General features: G+C 40.7%; 2 protein-coding genes across 3 annotated transcripts in view; one reads left to right on the top strand and one right to left on the bottom strand.

Annotated features, from left to right (window-relative positions):
* Positions 1-12,490, top strand: part of LOC106576820 (sphingosine-1-phosphate lyase 1) — a 39,539-nt gene extending 27,049 nt beyond the window's left edge. For both annotated transcript variants that reach the window (XM_014154260.2, XM_045700701.1), the window contains exons 9-14: positions 620-718; positions 904-1,050; positions 1,202-1,440; positions 2,387-2,533; positions 9,205-9,325; positions 9,567-12,490. In XM_014154260.2, the coding sequence (XP_014009735.1) occupies positions 620-718; positions 904-1,050; positions 1,202-1,440; positions 2,387-2,533; positions 9,205-9,325; positions 9,567-9,725 (912 nt within the window). In that variant the 3' untranslated portion in view covers positions 9,726-12,490. The remainder of the gene's footprint in view (positions 1-619; positions 719-903; positions 1,051-1,201; positions 1,441-2,386; positions 2,534-9,204; positions 9,326-9,566) is intronic.
* A 317-nt stretch (positions 12,491-12,807) lies between these two features.
* Positions 12,808-19,594, bottom strand: pcbd1 (pterin-4 alpha-carbinolamine dehydratase/dimerization cofactor of hepatocyte nuclear factor 1 alpha). The gene is made up of 4 exons (XM_014154449.2): positions 19,067-19,594; positions 18,025-18,156; positions 17,803-17,883; positions 12,808-14,292 (listed from the first exon to the last, which is right to left on the bottom strand). Exons 1-4 carry the CDS (start codon positions 19,067-19,069, stop codon positions 14,200-14,202), a joined length of 309 nt encoding a protein of 102 aa, XP_014009924.2. The 5' UTR covers positions 19,070-19,594; the 3' UTR covers positions 12,808-14,199.
* Between the last annotated feature and the right edge of the window lie 1,013 nt (positions 19,595-20,607).

Here is a 20,607-nt window from a genome sequence, read left to right as displayed (position 1 = left end):
AAAAGGTCAGAGTAAATGTAGGTTTGTTGGTTTACAAATTCCCAATTGTAACTGTAGCCTTGACCCCAGCCTACTTTAGGTAACAAGAATACGGTGTGATGTCTTGCAATGTGACACTACTTTAACTAATGACTGTCACTGCCGTGACTGACTGGGGAACTCTTCCTCTGTTTGGACTGTTTAAGATTACAATTTCAGACATGACAATAGTTACAGGTATCGTCACAGCCCTAATTTTTTGCATCTCAATATTTTTTCCATGGCAAAAATGGAAACACGAAGCAGACTGAACTCTTTTGGTCTTTTAAAAACCGGCAAACCTAAAATATTGTGTGATATAGCTTGGAAAAATAAATAAATGTGACTCTGGATAACAACGTAATGATGTTTGTTTCCAACATTAGGGCCGTTTTCCTAAAGAAGTTTAATCTGCTTCATGTTTTGTTTCCTTGCCAGTATCGCAATACTGGTGTCGTCCCGAGCCTACAAAAAACATGGTGGCAACAATGACATTAGAATGACTGGTTCTTAGTGAGGGTGGATGAGACTTATCATCTCCATAATCATTTGTCTTAAAGCAATATCACGACACCTTTTAACTCCTAGTTGTTTTGTATAGGCTATGAGGAGAGCCATCAACAAGAACACAGCCATGCTTGTATGCTCCGCACCCCAGTTCCCCCATGGAATCATTGATCCTATTGAGGAAGTAGGAAAGGTAAAGCGTCTCATCGTTATCTACTTCTCATACTAAGTCATCTAAGTCATGGAAAAATGTATTTTAAAAAAACGGGTCATTCTTACATTAAGTTGCTTGTGTACCCGTGTAGTAACCCTGTAACAATGTTGTTGCATAGTACTTTACCTGAAATTACCTAATCCATCACACATGGTGTTTTTCAGCTGGCTGTAAAGTACAACCTCCCTCTGCATGTGGATGCTTGTTTGGGAGGGTTTCTAATAGTTTTCATGGACAAAGCCAATTACCCACTGGCTCCCTTTGACTTCAGGGTAAAGGGTGTGACCAGCATCTCTGCAGACACACACAAGGTAAGAACAGGGTGTGGATCCCAGACAGTCTTACCTAACATTTTCTCCATCTTGCTTTTCAATCATAAGATGCTCATTGTTCCATAAACATCTCGTTTTTTGGTTGTTGTGTTGACTAATTTTATAGTTTTTTGATCTACCTCTACTCCAGTACGGCTTCGCCCCCAAAGGTTCATCAGTGATCCTGTATAGTGACAAGAAGTACAGGCATTACCAGTACTTTGTGGCTCCAGACTGGCAGGGGGGCATCTATGCGTCCCCATCAGTGGCAGGTTCTCGGCCAGGCGGTATCATCGCAGCGTGCTGGGCCACCATGATGTACATGGGAGAGGATGGCTACATAAAGACTACTAAGAAGATCATTGACACTGCACGAACTATCAAGACAGAGTAAGAGACCCATCTTTTACTGTAGTCATTATCGGCCTTGATTTTCGGCTTTCTCTGTTAAAAACCTCTTAAGGATCGCCTAAAATGACATACCCTAATCTAACTGCCCTTAGCTTAGGACCTGAAGCAAGGATATGCATATTCTTGATACCATTTGAATGGAAACACTTTGAATTTTGGGGAAATGTGAAATGAATGTAGGAGAATATAACACATTAGATCTGGTTAAAGATAATACAAAGACAAAAACATGTTGTTTTTTTGTACTATCATCTTTGAAATGCAAGAGAAAGGCCATAACGTATTATTCCATCCCAGGCGCAATTTAGATTTTGGCCACTAGATGGCAGAACTGTAAAGTGCAAAGTTTATACTGATCCAATGAACCATTGCCTTTCTGTTCATAATTTTGTATCAAAACTGCCCAAATGTGCCTAATTGGTTTATTAATACATTTTCAAGTTCATAGCTGTGCACTCTCCTCAAACAATAGCATGGTATTCTTTCACTGTAATAGCTACTGTAAATTGGACAGTGCAGTTAGATTAACAAGAATTTAAGCTTTTTCCAATTGTAGGTGTCTATGTCCTGGGAAATGTTCTTGTTACTTACAACCTCATGCTAATCGCATTAGCCTACGTTAACTCAACCTTCCCGAGGTCGGGACACCGATCCTGTGGAGGTTTTAACCAGATTTGGATATGTGGTAAAGCAAAACTATTATAGGTACAATCAGAAACATAATGGCTGTTTTTTTTTCATCAGGTTTGCTTATTTGATTCGCTTTCTGTTGGTTCCTAAACCATCTTATAACCTATTTACAACAGGCCCAGAATATTGTTAGATTTCACTGTTTCTAAGAGCTCTTTGTAAGAAAATTGAGATATCAATGTTTTTGGATAGGATAAATATTTGAGGTGTGTTGGTTTTGTTTATTTCTGGATAGAATCCGTAAGATAAACGGAGTGTTTGTGTTTGGAGACCCTGAAGTGTCCGTGGTGGCAATAGGCTCTGACGTCTTCGACATTTTCCGTTTATCCAACGCACTGACGTCAAAGGGTTGGAATCTCAACACGCTACAGTATCCATCCAGGTATGTTTTCCTAAACTTTTTCACATCTTTGAAATTCAGTCATACTTATCAAATATAATGTATACCTTTCATAGAATATCGACTATGCACTGTATGCTGATATAATACCAGAACACAAAATCACGATGTGGACAAAATAGCTAATTGCGATTTCTTTGGGTCAGATATTGTGAACACTTGGGTGAAAACTTGGTAATTCCATCAGATATAGTTAAAGCAATTGTCAGGGTAGAGAACATCACTTCTAACATGAGATCGTATGGATGAAAACACAACCAAATGAAACAAATATTTTCCAACGTTGTTATAGGCTAGATAGGATTATTCCACCTACATATTAACAAACATAAATGTTTAACATGGTCTTCCAAAATTTAGTGCGCTGTGAGCGCAGCACTTATTCATTAATGAATAATGAGTTCATATTTTAGCATTGCGTTCATAAATAACCTAAATTAACCATATGCTGTCGATGGAATAGGAAGCGTATGATTGTGTAATTATGTATAAGTAGGCTTAATCATTATTAAATGTCAAAAGTGCCTTAAACATCTAACACGTAGCCTACCGATTGCAAGGTGAATCCTGTCCAAAACATTGGCGTCTGGTCCAGTAAATCAATGTGAAATGTTTCAACTTCTCCCTTATTTTTGTTATACAGTGTAGGATTCTTGTATCTCCTGTCCAACTTGTTTATCATCTTCTTGGAGCTGTCTTTGCAGAATGTGTAAATAGGAACCATGTCTTTGGCTAGGGGATCGCCTCAGTGGTTTCTATGTGTTTGCGGGATGTTTTTTTGTAGGACGTTACACTTGAAAACGCATAGGCAATCAATGCCTGTTCAAGGTAGGTGGCTGAGGGGCTTTGCTGCTGTCGGGCACTTTTTTTTCCAGTGGTGTAAACTACTTAAGTAAAAATACTTCAAAGTACTACTTAAGTAGTTTTTTGGGGTATCTGTACTTTGCTATTTATATTTTTTTGTTTTACAACCTTTACTCCACTACATTCCTAAAGAAAATGTATGTACTTTTTACTCCATTAGGGCTGTCCCCGACAAAAGAAAAATATTGGTCAACAAAGTCAGTCATCTGTTGTTTTTTTAAATGTGCATTTTTCCGTATATAGACACATCCTATGTGTTTTGATCAAATCAACTATATGCACTGTGCTTAAGGCTGTTACCGTATTACCTCCACACCAGCAGTCATGAGTCATGACTCAGTTACATTCCACGTGACCGTTGAGTCACGGTAATCTCCTCTTATGCAATCAGGACATGCGTTGAGAGTACCCATCTCACTAATGGGCTGGTACTCAGGGGCTCTATTGTCCTTCTAACCACTCGGACATCAATGCAATTCAAACACTTATCAAAACACTTATGAAAACAGTATTGTGCTTTTAAAACTCACCTCACTGTCATTGATCAATTTGAAGAAAGAAGTTCAACAACAGGTTGAAACGGAGTCAAACATGGTCATTGTGGATGTTGTTTCAAAGCCTAACAATGAATTGAAATGGACAGCGCTTTCTAAGGTGATGATTAGTTCAAAACACCCATACACATATTCAAGCTTATACATATACATAGGCTATATATGAGCCTCGAATTAAAATAATGATTGTGAAGCTCGTTATACAATACAAATCCTACCGCATATTACGCACTGCAGAAAAACAATTAGGACAGTGTAAACAACACTACATTAATTAGGTAATAGCAGAGAGGCTGTTTGAATTGGGGGGGGGGGGGGGAGTATAAAGCCTTTATTACAGCATAGCAAAGATTAAAAAAGCTGGGTGGCCAGCTCTAGGAAGAGAAATGTGTTGGTACCCTTCCCCAGATCTGTGCCTTGACACAATCCTGTCTCGGAGCTCTACAGACAATTCCTTCGACCTCATGTCTTAGTTTTTGCTCTGGCATGCACTGTCAACTGTGGGACCTTATATAGACAGGTGTGTGCCTTTCCAAATCATGTCCAATCAAATGAATTTACCACAGGTGGACTCCAATGAAGTTGTAGAAACATCTCAAAGATGATCAATGGAAACAGGATGCACCTGAGCTCAATTTCGAGTCTCATAGCAAAGGGTCTGAATTCTTATGTAAAGGTATTTCTAATTTTATTTTTACTAAATTTGCTAAAATTTCAAAACTTTTTTTGCTTTGTCATTATGGATTATTGTGTGTAGATTTCTGAGAAAAAAATATGTTTTATCTATTTTAGAATAAGGCTGTAAGATGTGGAAAAAGTCGAAGGCATAGTGCCTTCAGAATGTATTCAGACCCCTTGACTTCTTTTGCTGCGAAGAGACCGAATCACTAGATCATTTATTCTGGTATTGCCCCTATATAGCGTGTTTCTGGCCACAGCTTCAGGAATGGTTAAAAAAATCACAAAATTAACCTTACAAGTAGCGGTGTTGGGCGATTTTGGGAAGGCATAGTCAATCAATAATATACTCATACTAAACACTCATCTTTAGCTCACAATCTGTGGATACTATGCGATTTAGAATGGTTCAGAATTCATGTAAAACATCACAATTAAAAAATATGTCACATGGAAACCAAACGAGGATGGTCTACTGTGATAGGTGGGATGGCCTGAGAGAGGTTGATGGGTGGGATTAAAGAGCTCATGTTTGGTAATGTGTTATTGTCATGTGATTGCTATATTTAAAAGTAGAGGTCGACCAATTATGATATTTCAACTCCGATACCGATTATTGGAGGACCCAAAAAGCCGATACCGATTAATTGGCCGAATGTTTTTTTTATTTATTTATATATATATTTTTTGCTTTTAAATGTGTTTTTATTTTTTTATTGTATTTATATATTTATTTGTAATAATGACAATTACAACAATACTGAATGAACACTTATTTTAACTTAATATAATACATAAATACTATCAATTTAGCCTCAAATAAATAATGAAACATGTTCAATTTGGTTTAAATAATGCAAAAACAAAGTGTTGGAGAAGAAAGTAAAAGTGCAATATGTGCCATGTAAAAAAAAAAAGCTAACGTTTAAGTTCCTTGCTCAGAACATATGAAAGCTGGTGGTTCCTTTTAACATGAGTCTTCAATATTCCCAGCTAAGAAGTTTTAGGTTGTAGTTATTATAGGAATTATAGGACTATTTCTCTCTATACGATTTGTATTTCCTATACCTTTGACTATTGGATGTTGTTATAGGCACTTTACTATTGCCGCCAGTGTAACAGTATAGCTTCCGTCCCTCTCCTCGCTCCAACCTGGGCTCGAACCAGGAACACATCGACAACAGCCACCCGCGAAGCAGCGTTACCCATGTAGAGCAAGGGGAACAGCCACTCCCAAGTCTCAGAGCGAGTGACGTTTGAAACGCTATTAGCGCGCACCCGCTAACTAGCTAGCCATTTCACATGAGTTACACCAGCCTAATCTCGGGGGTTGATAGGCTTGAAGTCATAAACAGCGCAATGCTTGAGGAATTGCGAAGAGCTGCTGGCAAAACGCACGAAGGTGCTGTTTGAATGAATGCTTACGAGCCTGCTGCTGCCTACCATCGCTCAGTCAGACTGCTCTATCAAATATCAAATCATAGACTTAATTATAACATAATAACACACAGAAATATGAGCCTTTGGTCATTAATATGGTCGAATCTGGAAACGATCATTTCGAAAACGAAACGTTTTATTTCAGTGAAATACGGAACCGTTCCGTATTTTATCTAACGGGTGGCATCCCTAAGTCTAAATATTCCTGTTACATTGCACAACCTTCAATGTTGTGTCATAATTATGTACAATTCTGGCAAATTAATTACTGCCTTTGTTAGGAATAAATGGACTTCACACAGTTCCCAATGAGCCAGGCGGCCCAAACTGCTGTATATACCCTGACTGCTTGCACGGAACGCAAGAGAAGTGACACAAATTCATGTTAGCAGGCAATATTAACTAAATATGCAGGTTTAAAAATATATACTTGTGTATTGATTTTAAAGAAAGGCATTGATGTTTATGGTTAGGTACATTGGTGCAACTTGTTAAATCATCACCCGTTTGTCGAAGTAGGCTGTGATTCGATGAGAAATTAACAGGCACCGCATCGATTATATGCAACGCAGGACACGTTAGATAAACTAGTAATATCATCAACCATGTGTAGTTAACTAGTGATTATGTTAAGATTGATAGTTTTTTATAAGATAAGTTTAATGCTAGCTAGCAACTTACCTTGGCTTCTTGCTGCCCGTACGTAACAGGTAGTCAGCCTGCCATGCAGGCTCCTCGTGGAGTGCAATGTAAGGCAGGTGGTTAGAGCGTTGGACTAGTAACCGGAAGGTTGCAAAAACGAATCCCCGAATCCCCCTGAACAAGGCAGTTAACCCCCGTTCCTAGGCCGTCATTGAAAATAAGAATGCGTTCTTAATCTGACTTGCCTAGTTAAATAAAGGTGTAAAAAAAAAATCGGCAAATCGGTGGCCAAAAATACCGATTACCGATTGCTATGAAAACTTGAAATCGGCCCTAATTAATCGGCCATTCCGATTAATCGGTCGACCTCTATATAAAAGTACCATGTATGTCAAATGTATATGTGAAGTGTGATATGTAAAATGTATGCATATGTAGCACAAAAGCTGTAAAAACAAAAAAATACATATGTGTCCTCCGAAGAGGGGGGGGTTAATAAAGAATTTTAAAAAACACTACTATTATAGTTTGATAGTAAGTAATAGAGTTAATCGTCCCATTCTCGTCTGACTTCCAACTTTCTGACCAATGTTAGCTAGCTAGCTTGCTACACACAGGGCTCGAGAATAACTTTTTTTCATCACCTTCCCAGAATTGTCCCAAAGTGCAATTCAAACCGTCCCAACATGGTTTTACTCATTGGACCTAGGTCATTCACGGTGATTTTAAAAGGCTAATAAAAGTAGCCTACTACTGATATAGATGCATGGGGCTGTCAACTGAGGCAGAAATTTACCACCTTGCCTCTATAAAGACCAACGTTGGAATAATGTTTTGCATAAATGTACATAAATAATTAGCCTACATCTTAAAGTGTAGCTTGGTTTATATGCATATTGGCTAGAGCATCTCATGTCCACATCGATGCTGACGTGAGGGAGGCGCCAGAAAATGTAGCCCTTTTTTTCCCTGAGACTTTTAATTACATCAATATAAGCTAAACGGCAGTCATGTTTGACAATTAGAATGTTGGTTAACATTAACGTCTAAAGGCTTGATTCAGTTGACATACTCGGCATGGTTCGTTCAGATCAAATGGTCACAACCGGAGAGAAAGGCCAGTGCCTGTTGCACACCGCACATCACCCATCTTGCAGTCTGAGTAGAGGCAACCATAAACCTGGAGGTTTTATGTCATTTTGAGGCATGTCTTGTTTTAAAGTAGCCTAGCCAAAATCAGACATGCATTTTCTATTGTTCTATTGGTTTTCAAATCAACTTTCTTTCATTGTCCAGCAGGCGAAGACACAATCTTAGTCATATTAGCAACCAATGATAGTTGTTGCATCTTTAGATCTCCCCTCTTTCTAAATTTCTAATGGATATTTTCATCTGTCTCATGAAACCGCTCGCATGTGCAGTTAGCTTTTTAGAACGGTGTGTTCCCACTAATTTAATTTTGGACATTTGTGCATAGCCTGTGTGCATTGCTGCCCTTCTAATAATATATATTTTTGATGTACAGTAGTTCTATGAATTTTGGATCTATTGTCCCAGTCTGTCTGAACCGTCCCAGACATCCTTTTTTTTTTTTGTGCATCCCGGGACGACCTTAATTTTGAGCCCTGTCTACATACCCAGAAAGAAAGCACATTGTTCGATCCTCTCTGTCTCTCTCTGAAGCTGTTAGACAATTATTTGCTGTGTTGGCTCTAGTAATGATTGGTAAGACTGGAGGCGGTCAGGACACAACGAACGAGGCAGACAAGAATTATGAGGGAAAGTATGTAGCTAGTTAATTAGTTTGTTGTTCTCACATCACTTGTCATGACTGCCTGCTGCAGCGCTCTCTCAACACCAATGACTGTGCTCAACACACACACCCCACCCGTCCTCCCCCTCCCTCCCTCCCCACCACACACTCACACACTCACACACTCACACACTCACTCACTCACTCACTCACTCACTCACTCACTCACTCACTCACTCACTCACTCACTCACTCACTCAGCAACAGCCTGCCTCACTGCCTGATAGTCATCAGTAGCAGGTCACAGTGAAATGTATATATTTTTTAAGAGAAATGCAATGGCGGCCGCGGTGCAATTTAGAAGTAGCCCAAAAATCCGCAAACCCGCGACCAATACATTTTCACCCGCGACATTGTTTTCAAAGAAGCCCAATTCTGCATGCCATGCAGAGAGTGAGAGAGGTCTCTTGTGATTGGTCAGCATCCTCTGTGCATGTAGAGAGTGAATGAACGGAGTCTAGCGAATCTCATCGGAGTAGGTACGGTAGTCTAGTGTCAAAGAAAGGAGAAAAATCACAGCCTCTTGAGATATGAATATTGCACATTTCAATATCGCAATTTGGATCGGAATTTGATTAATCATGCAGCCCTAACCCAGGCGCCATAGCACCATTTTGAATAATGTTTTAAGTACTTTTGTGTGTCTCTCTGTCCCACCGCAGCATCCATATCTGTTGTACAGTACTGCACACACAGGAAGGTGTGGCCAAACAGTTCATCAGTGAGGTCAAAGAGCAGGTGGCTCTCATTTTGAAGAACCCCAATGAGAAGACCACTGGAATGGTGAGTGTTAATGCTGACTCCGTTACCTGGAATAAACTTCACAGCAGTGCACCAATGGTCTAATAGATAAAATCAATTGTATATGATTCTTTTTGGAGATTTATTATTCACACTTGAATTTTTTTTTTTTTCTCATTTTATGTTCTCTAAAGTGGCTTCACTTGCAAACATATTTGTTTATATTTTCATTTGCAAACTTATTGGATACATGGCTCTACATTCATAAATGTTCATGTTCTAGGGAGCAATCTATGGCATGGCCCAGTCCATCCCTGACAGATCCATGGTGACAGAGATCTCCTGCGGTTTCCTGGACTGCCTCTACAGCACAGAGGAGCCCAGGTCATCTCAGCCCCAGAAGACCCATATAAATGGCAACAGCAACGGCAAGGCCCACTGAGTAGGTTGGCTGTGGCTTGGACACACACCTGGGTCATGTTCATTAGGGCACGCAATGGAAAGCGTTGTAAAATGTTTTTTTTGCATCGGAAAAAGAAAATAAGTGTTTCTTGTTAGACAAGTTCAAGTAGTCCCTCCCTGTTTGAGTGTGTTTCCTTCCGTTTGGTGCCTAATGAACACAGCCCTGCTTACCAGCCTGCTTCACCTCTGGTCCACCCAATGCATCACTCAACAGTTGCCTTATCTTGCCCACCTTTTATCTATCTCCACACCCTTTTCCAGATATCTTCAGAAGCACAAGCCATTGTTTTTAGCTACCGTGACATTTATCAAATATGTGGAAAGTGAAAGCACATATGTAAAATATGTAGAATAGCAGCTCAAACCATTCAGATAAAGTTATGTATGGTTTTGTGATAAAACATTTTTTTTTTTTTTAATGTAATATAATTTAGTTTTTTTTAATTCTATAGAGCAGTTGACGACGGTTTTATTCAAGTGGTAATTTCAATGTCTGTTCTGTCTCTAGATTTTCTGTTTCAGTTAGATGCTATAAACTCTTTAGTTTACAATATCCTGATATCTCTCTCACACAATCGTCTCGTTCTAAAGTGGTGATTGAAAATATTCTAGATAAAAAAATGTTTTAATAGAAAAACATTTTAGCCTCCAAGTAATGTTTGGAGAGAGCAAGACCACAATTGTGAGTCAGGGAGAACCCCTCTACTGCCCCCTACCAGAAAACACAATTTACTTCTCAATGCTCATGTTCCAGGTACTTACGACAGTGATTTTAAATCTGTCTCTGTTCGATTAATCTACAACAAGTAACAGTTTTCACTGAAAATCATTCATTTTGTAGTGAAATAAATAATGACCCAATGAACAGTAATGAATGATAGAGGAGCAAACATATCTGCATGGATTTCTATGGACAACTAACTTGAGTCATTTTTAAGACTTGAGCTCCTTTTGAATTTAACACATTACCTTCCTTGCCACTTATTGTACTACAGTGCATATATACATGTATTCCTAATTGTGGTCCGTCTGTGGCTAATTGCATCTTTCAGTAATAATTCAGGCAGCAGGAAACCCTGGCTGCTGTAGTACACAACCTAGTATACTGTGCACCGCCAATATGTTAAGAATCTGAGACTTACAATCCTTTGATTTGACAACATATTCATTACCCCTTTCTATTTGAGTCAATGGTTTAGCCTTGAATCGAATGGTTTAACCTAGAATTGATCTCAAGGAACAGAAAACAGCTTATTTCGGCATCTTTATAGGCTGTTTTAAGTCTCCATCAATTCAGTTCTTGTAGTAAATTCATCAACTTATCTTCTAATTTTATCTACCTCAGTTTCTGTTCAATGCAATTGTGTTGCTTGTTCACCCAGTAACATCGTTATAGGGCTAAAGAAGACAGGAAAAGCATGTCTCAGTTTTTCATATGTAAGGTTTAAACATTGCAGACTAAACTGTTCTGGCATGTGATAAACTGTTCTTAGAAGCAATGCTACTGGGATAAAACTGTTTGCAAAAAAAACACCCCTACTGTACACATGGTAGGCCACCCCAAAAAACCTTTGCTCTTTCCCCTCAATATTTTCCATGTGCTTTCACGTTAGTGTTTGTAGTCAAACTTAAGTACATATCAGTTGTTTTCTTTCCATGTCTGTGTCGTAGATGTTTTCCCTTTCTGGAGTCATAAGAAGGGAAATAGTCTGACAAGAATGATGTGATGACTTTTAGCCTAGTCCTGGTGTATCATTCTTAAGCATTGACTATGTGACCACTGTTTTTTGTTTGTTTTATTAATCACAAATTGTCTGTCATTTTTTTAAATTTTGGTTTTCTTATCTTCAACCATTGTGTTTTTATTTTTGACTGCAGGACAAGCACTAGTTTGGGGGTCAATTCTGGTCTCTGAGGCCTGCAGTTTCTAGTTTGTTCTTTGATTGATTGTCTAGCACCAATGCTTGATTATATAGCAAGAATGAAAACCAATAGACAGGGTGGCCCTCAAAAAGGCACACAGTTGTCAAAGACCTGACAATGGATTCATCCTGTGGTTTCTATTTTTCAGTGGAGCCGTCAATGGGGAAACACCCACTAATATTTTGTGACATTTTAATAGCCAGGAGATTATATTCAATTGCAATAGAAACATGTACATGTCCTTATGCAAATGATTGTGGTAGTATTAGTACATGAGAAATTGCTGCTTAGTGATTACCCCACCATATAATCTGTAAATTGTACAGTGAGAATCTGTAAACTTTACAAATGTGCAGTGAAAATCTGAACGAAGCACCTTGCCCTCTAGGAGGTATGGTAGATCATGCCTTCTGTTATTGTTGTATGGGCATAATTTTAACAGCAATAGGCATTTACCTGTATGCCTTTATAGGTTAGATTGACGAGTGCTATTGGGTAACGCCAATGAATAGATCTATAGAGATACATAAAGATTTTTTTAAAGAATGTAGATTATATTTCTATGTATCGATCAGCCTCAGGGATTTGGCTTCATAACATCAAGTTCAGTAAGGTCCAGTTCTCTTTCATACTGTACATGTAATTGTGTTCATTAAATGTTTAAAAAAAATATATATATAGTGGCATGAGTTTGCAGCTATCTCGTGAGCTGGGCATAATTAAAAATAATACTATTCATCTTTTTATATACTGTATAAAACCCATTAAAATAATGTTGCACACCCCAGGCCTCTGCCTGGGGCTGCTAAATCACTACATCCACCCCTGACTATTGTGTAATTGTTTGCTATCCTTCATTATTCCAGAGGAAACACCTTTTGAAAGCATTTGTTGGCCTTGACTGCACTCCTTTTAAGCATAACAATTGATTCAAAAATACTTTCAGCACACCGGAAGCTAAGCAACATTCAATTTTCAATAATGCTACAACAGCTGTTCCATTTGTCGTTTTTAGATAAATATATTCAATCTGATGAAACCTTGTTGATAATCTTGTGATTTCTAGGAGGGGTGAAATATTCTGAGGCTGACCCCATTTGTCTGTAGGCCACTCTTTTGACAAATTAATAAAGACACACTGGTTATTCAAACAACTTTATTTGCCACTTACAAAACATTAGACAGAGGAAAACAGTTTGAGACAAATGGCAGGCACATGTAGACTAGACAGACTGACAACAAAACGCAGTGTTTATGTTGCCACTATAATTTTAGAAAATGACGAATAAACAAGTGAAGGAATTTTTCCCAGTTCGTAGTCAGAGCTAGAGTCATATTACGTACCTTTTTTGATGCTTTTTATTTTAGAGCACTTGATCCGCTCAGCTGGGGATAGAGGAATGTTTCATTTACTGTGGGTTCCGAAATTGACACTTGATAAAGATGAGCAATAATGACTGAATAAAATAAATAATTGAAATACTGAGCAATATTGTATGCTCAAACAAATGTGGGAAATTATATTAATTTAGATGACTACAATTGCTCAGAGAGATTTTGTTTAACAAGTAATACTCTTATTATTATTATTATTATTATTATTATTATTATTGACACCCCTACAGATTCTTATAAATTAAAGTAGTCAAGTTTAGTATTTGGTTTCATATTCCTAGCACACATGACTACATGAAGCTTGTGACTCTGCAAACTTGTTGGATGCATTTGCAGTTTGTTTTGGTTGTGTTTCAGATTATTTTAATGGTAAATAATGTATTGTGTCATTTGAGTTACATTGTAAATAAGAATAGAATGTTTCTAAACACTTCTGCATTAATGTGGATGCTACCATGATTACAGGTAATGCTGAATGAATCTTGAATAATGAGTGAGAAAGTTAGAGGGTCAAAGATCATACCCTCCAAGACATGCTAACCTCTCACCTTTACCAATAACGGGAGGTTAGCATGTCTTGGGGATATGATCTTTGAACCTCTGCAACTTTCTCACTCATTTACAATTCATTCAGGATTATCGATAATCATGGTAGCATCCACATTAATGTAGAAGTGTCTTATTTCTTACACAAAATCAATTTTTCTGAGCAATTGTATGAGTATAAAATAATATAATTTCCCAATTTTTGGAGCATACAATATAGCTCAGTATTTGAATTATTTATTTTTTTGTCATTATTGCTCATCTTTATCAAGAGTGTCAATTTCAGACCCCACTGTATATAGTTGAATGGTGTTTTTACTGGCTTATGGTCTTGTGCTCCACTTCCCATATCAGTCTAGTAACAAACACCACACCTGCTAAATGTTACATTATTAATTGAATTTGACCTTTTAAACAAACATTCATTGGGATTCTGAGATGTCATTTCCTGTTCCTGTCCCAGGTTAGTCATCTGAATTAACGTATGGGGCGGGATGAATAGGTGTCCTCTGCTCTGGGTTCTGCCATTGAGATGACATACTGAAATGACTGGAACTGATAGACTGAAATGGCTGCAGGCCATGAGTTGCTCAGAGGACAGATGATAGGTCGATGAAGGTAGCCAGAGTGATGTCTCCCTGGGAGAGGCCCCCGCAGTCGTGTGTGCTGAGTGTGATCTGGACCTGGTGGAGAGGATAAGAGACCGCAGGAAAGACAGGGTAAATCAAATCAAAGGTTATTTGTCACGTGTGCCGAATACAACAGGTGTACCCCTGGGGGGCTCCAGTGTTGAGGATCAGCGTGGCAGATGTGTTGCAACCTACCCTCACCACCTGGGGGTGGCCCGTCAGGAAGTCCTTAGTGAAATCCTTACTTACAGGCTCTAACCAACAGTGCAAAAAAGGTATTAGGTGAACAATAGGTAAATAAATAAATAAAAACGACAGTAAAAAGACAGTGAAAAATAAGAGTAGCGAGGCTATAACAGTAGCGAGGCTATAACAGTAGCGAGGCTACATATAGGCACCGGTTAGTCGGGCTGATAGAGGTAGTATGTAGATATGGTTAAAGTGACTATGCATATATGATAAACAGAGAGTAGCAGTAGCGTAAAAGAGGGTTTGGTGGGTGGCGGGACACAATGCAGATAGCCCGGTTAGCCAATATGCAGGGGCACTGGTTGGTCGGGCCAATTGAGGTACTATGTACATGAATGTATAGCTAAACTGACTATGCATATATGATAAACAGAGAGTAGCAGCAGCAGCATAAAAGAAGGGTTGGGGGGGGCACACAATGCAAATAGTCTGGGTAGGCATTTGATTACCTGTTCAGGAATCTTATGGCTTGGGAGTAAAAACTGTTGAGATGCCTTTGTGTCCTAGACTTGGCACTCCGGTACCGCTTGGCATGCGGTAGTAGAGAGAACAGTCTATGACTGGGGTGGCTGGGGTCTTTGACAATTTTTAGGTCCTTCCTCTGACACCGCCTGGTGTAGAGGTCCTGGATGGCAGGCAGCTTAGCCCCAGTGATGTACTGGGCCGTACGCACTACCCTCTGTAGTGCCTTGCGGTCGGAGGCCAAGCAATTGCCGTTCCAGGCAGTGATGCAACCTGTCAGGATGCTCTCGATGTTGCAGCTGTAGAACCTTTTGAGGATCTGAGGACCCATGCCAAATCCTTTTAGTTTCCTGAGGGGGAATAGGCTTTGTTGTGCCCTCTTCACGACTGTCTTGGTGTGTTTGGACCATTCTAGTTTGTTGGTGATGTGGACACCAAGGAACTTGAAGCTCTCAACCTGCTCCACTACAGCCCAGTCGATGAGAATGGGGGCGTGCTCGGTCCTCCTTTTCCTGTAGTCCACAATCATCTCCTTAGTCTTGGTTACGTTGAGGGATAGGTTGTTATTCTGGCACCACCCGGCTAGGTCTCTGACCTCCTACCTATAGGCTGTCTCGTGGTTGTTGGTGATCAGGCACACTGTTGTGTCGTCTGCAAACTTAATGATGGTGTTGGAGTCATACCTGGCCATGCAGTCGTGGGTGAACAGGGAGTACAGGAGGGGACTGAGCTTGCACCCCTGGGGTGCTCCAGTGTTGAGGATCAGCGTGGCAGATGTGTTGCAACCTACCCTCACCACCTGGGGGCGGCCCGTCAGGAAGTCCAGGATCCAGTTACAGAGGGAGGTGTTTAGTCCCAGGATCCTTAGCTTAGTAATGAGCTTTGAGGGCACTATGGTGTTGAACGCTGAGCTGTAGTCAATGAATAGCATTCTCACATAGGTGTTCCTTTTGTCCAGGTGGGAAAGGGCCGTGTGGAGTGCAATACAGATTGCATCATCTGTGGATCTGTTTGGGCGGAATGCAAATTGGAGTGGGTCTAGGCTTTCTGGGATAATGGTGTTGATGTGAGCCATTACCAGCCTTTCAAAGCACTTCATGGCTACGGACGTGAGTGCACGGGTCGGTAGTCATTTAGGCAGGTTGCCTTCGTATTCTTTGGCACAGGGACTATGGTGGTCTACTTGAAACATGTTGGTATTACAGACTCAATCAGGGACATGTTGAAAATGTCAGTGAAGACACCTGCCAGTTGGTCAGCACATGCCCGGAGCACACGTCCTGGTAATCAGTCTCGCCCTGCAGCCTTGTGAATGTTGACCTGTTTAAAGGTCTTACGTCAGCTATGGAGAGCGTGATCACCCAGTCGTCCGGAACAGCTGATGCTCTCATGCATGCCTCGAAGCAAGCATAGAAGTGATTTAGCTCGTCTGGTAGGCTTGTGTCACTGGGCAACTCGCGGCTGTGCTTCCCTTTGTAGTCTGATAGTTTGCAAGCCCTGCCACATCCGACAAGTGTCGGAGCCGGTGTAGTACGATTCAATCTTAGCCCTGTATTGACGCTTTGCCTGTTTAATGGTTCGTCGGAGGGCATAGCAGGATTTCTTATAAGCTTCCGGGTTAGAGTCCCGTACATTGAAAGCGGCAGCTCTACCCTTTGTCTCAGTGCAAATGTTGCCTGTAATCCATGGCTTCTGGTTGGGGTATGTACGTACAATCACTGTGAGGACGACATCCTCGATGCACTTATTGATAAAGCCAGTGACTGATGTGGTGTACTCCTCAATTCCATCGGAAGAATCCCGGAACATGTTCCAGTCTGTGATAGCAAAACAGTCCTGTAGTTTAGCATCTGCTTCATCTGACCACTTTTTTATAGACCGAGTCACTGGTGCATCCTGCTTTAATTTTTGCTTGTAAGCAGGAATCAGGAGGATAGAATTGTGGCGGATTTACCAAATGGAGGGTGAGGGAGAGCTTTGTACGCGTCTCTGTGTGTGGAGTACAGGTGATCTATAATTGTTTTCCCTCTGGTTGCACATTTAACATGTTGATAGAAATTAGGTAGAACTGATTTAAGTTTCCCTGCATTAAAGTCTCCGGCCACTAGGAGCGCCGCCACTGGGTGAGTGGTTTCCTGTTTGCTTATTTCCTTATACAGCTGACTGAGTGTGGTCTTAGTGCCAGCATCCATCTGTGGTGGTAAATAAACAGCCACAAAAAGTATAGCTGAAACCTCTCTAGGCAAGTAGTGTGGTCTGCAATTTATCACAAGATACTAAACTTCAGGCGATCAAAATCTAGAGACTTCCTTAGATTTCGTGCACCAGCTGTTGTTTACAAGTATGCACAGACCGCCCCCCTCGTCTTTACGGAGTGTGCTGTTCTATCTTGCTGGTGCAGCGTATATCCTGCTAGCTGAATATCCATGTCATCATTCAGCCACGATTCCGTGAAACATAAGATATTACAGTTTTTGATGTCCCGTGTCTAATTTATTGTCCAATGATTGCACGTTGGCGAGTAATATTGACGGTAACGGCAGCTTTTCCACTCGCCTTCTGCGGATCCTTACGGGGCATCCCGCTCTGTGTCCTCTGTACCTGCGTCTCTTCCTCTTGTAAGTAACTGGGATGTTGGCCTTGTTGGGTGTTCGGAGAATGTCCTGTGCGTCCTGCTTGTTGAAGAAAAATCTTCGTCTAATTCGAGGTGTGTGATCGCTGTCCTGATATCCAGAAGCTATTTTTTGCCGTATAGTGACTTATGGAGAGACAGCATCACTAGTTGTGAAAGGGATAACAGGTTTGTCTATATCTCTTTTACCCCAGGCAATCCTAGTGGGCTTATTGAAATACCTTGTTGTACACATTAAACCACTCAGGGTGATGGTCCATCTTCTCTGCTTGTAGAGCCACCCTGGACATGAAGCCAAAGGCCTGTGAGATAAAGTAGCACACTGTACGTGCAAGTCTTCATTGTCACAATCAAGTAATATGCGTTTTATACCCTACAGCCATTAAATTGATCCTAGATCAGCACTCTCAGACGCTTTATGAATATATTCAAGCTTTTCTGACCTGGTTGAAGTCTTTGAAGATGAACTCTTTGTAGATGGCGTCCCTTCCCACCGCCACCACCCACTGGGCATTCCGGAGCAGGGGGAGTAGATGCTCCCTCTCCTCCTCACTCAAACCCTGGATTTTACTGGCCTAGAAGAGCAAAGCAAATAGTCACTGGCTGCCTATATGAAGGGGAGAGTTGCACAAATGCAAACTGTGATTGGTTGCTTAGAAGCCCGTCTGGAATTAGTGTTGCATTGCATTCCTGGGGCCTGTTCGTAACGTTCAGATAGAAATGTGTTGTGTAGAAAAGGTACAATTATCTGTTTACGTAGAATTGGAGATTGTTTTTTTTAAATTATTTATTTATACAATTTGTTTCTGCAACATTCTGAACGTGTCACCCTAATTGAAAACATCCCTGGTTTTCAAAATGGTGGGAGGCTCCGTTGCTTTCCCCTCATCACTTCAATGGAATTCCACAGCTCTTTACACATGTGGTATCACATGAGCTTTAAACTCAGTGAATACTGAAAGGTACTTAAAAAAGGAGGGTATTTGTAAGAGGATTTGTCAATGCCTCCAAATGATCTGTCTTGGTGTTGAGCCAACATGGAGACAGAGCAAAGAGATGTCACCATGAAGCAGCCGATTAAAGGAGAATGCCATCAACCGGTATCTTAGCAACATGCTAATCTTCTTTATCACTATCTGTGAAGCACTGACAGATTTGGGGAACAGCACATTGACCACAGGCAGACAATAACCTGAGGCTTCATCTCATTCAATGACTTGCTGTATAGACTCTGTTCCAGTCAGGACAATATGTTTTATTGCAAAACATCATATATACACTTTAGGTGTCATCTCATGTTGTAAGGCTCACTCAGTATTATGTTCTTCAAATACTCATACATGGCACAATCAATAACTCAAATTGCTTAATTATCTATTGAAAACAACACAGTACGCCAACAGGTGTGTCAGACAGAATGCGTGTGGCTCAAAGCAGCGCCCTCTGATAACATAGAGAAGCTACAATACAAAGCAATTCACTCACCATGGTTTTTGGCTGTTGACAGAGGGCTCTGCTTCACTTGCACTTAGGCAATCTGCTATCACAGTAAAAGCAGCTGGAATGCAAGCAGGGGTCCTGTTCTAGCTGTCCATGCAGAAGCCTGAACAGAAATGCACACTGCTTGTCTTCGGCATGACCATAATCTTAAATCATCTCCGCTGTTGCCCATAACAACACCATTTCACTAGCCAGTCATTGTGTGATAAATTTGAAAAGGGCATCCATGTTATCTTTGTGAAAGGATATTGACAGATTATGGTCTCAAACAGCACCTTTCACTCTGAACAAAAATGACTGATTGATGTAATTCACGAGTGTAGGTCAGTATGTAACATTCAACGGTTTAGTCTACGCTAAACTGAGGAAGACCCATATGTCAGAGAGATTCCATGGTTATCTCTGTCCCTGTGTCAGGGTACAAGGAAGGTCAAAGGTTAATGAGTTGCCCTACTGTGAGATGACCCTGTGAACTCAGCTGTAACAGGGCGCTCAGGGAAATTAACTAGTTAAGGAAATGAACAGAGGGAGATGACAAATGATCAAGATTAAAGGCCTGAATGAGTGTAGGAAATGAATATGGTGCTTCAGTGGTTTGCTATGGGTTGCACTGCAAAGGGTTTGTTGATTGCACATTGAGTGGCTAGATGTTGAGGTAGATGGGTTTCTGCTGGGGTGGTAGGGTCAAATCAAATCCAATTTTATTTGTCACATACGCCGAATACGACAGGTGTAGACCTTACAGCGAAATGCCCTTAACCAACAATGCAGTTTTAAGAAAATTCCCCCACCCCAAAAAAAGTAAGAGATAAGAAAAAAAACAAATTAAAGAGCAGCATAAATAACAATAGCGGGGCTATATGTAGTGGGTACCGGTGTCAAGCTAATTGAGGTAATTATGTACATGCAGGTAGGGTTATTAAAGTGGCTATGCATAGATAATAACAGAAAGTGGCAGCAGCATGCAAATAGTCTGGGTAGCCATTTGATTAGCTGTTCAGGAGTCTTATGGCTTGGGGGTAGAAGCTGTTTAGAAGCCTCTTGGACCTAGACTTGGCGCTCCGGTACCACTTGCCATGCGGTAGCAGAGAGAACAGTCTATGACTAGGGTGGTTGGAGTCTTTGACAATTTTTAGGGCCTTCCTCTGACACCACCTTGTATAGAGGTCCTGGATGGCAGGAAGCTTGACCCCGGTGATGTACTGGGCCATACGCACACCCTCTGTAGTGCCTTGCGGTCCATAGGCCAAGCAGTTGCCATACCAGACAGTGATGCAACCCATTAGGATGCTCTCGATGGTGCAGCTGTAAAACCTTTTGAGGATCTGAGGAACCATCTTTTCAGTCTCCTGATGGGGAATAGGTTTTATCGTGCCCTCTTCACGATTGTCTTCGTGTGCTTGGACCATGTTAGTTTGTTGGTGATGTGGACGCCAAGGCACTTGAAGCTCTCAACCTGCTCCACTACAGCCCCGTCGATGAGTATGGGGATGTGCTCGATCCTCCTTTTCCTGTAGTCCACAATC

The sequence above is a fragment of the Salmo salar genome, chromosome ssa18 (genome assembly GCF_905237065.1).
Source record: "Salmo salar chromosome ssa18, Ssal_v3.1, whole genome shotgun sequence".
Taxonomy (NCBI): domain Eukaryota; kingdom Metazoa; phylum Chordata; class Actinopteri; order Salmoniformes; family Salmonidae; genus Salmo; species Salmo salar.
This window is presented reverse-complemented; position numbering and strand designations above follow the sequence as displayed.

Coding starts and splice junctions, on each gene's coding strand:
- pcbd1 (XM_014154449.2), bottom strand. Junction 17,884..18,024: donor TCTTCAAAGACTTCAACCAG/GTCAGAAAAGCT, acceptor TTTATCTCACAG/GCCTTTGGCTTCATGTCCAG. Junction 14,293..17,802: donor GGTTTAATGTGTACAACAAG/GTATTTCAATAA, acceptor CCTCTCCACCAG/GTCCAGATCACACTCAGCAC.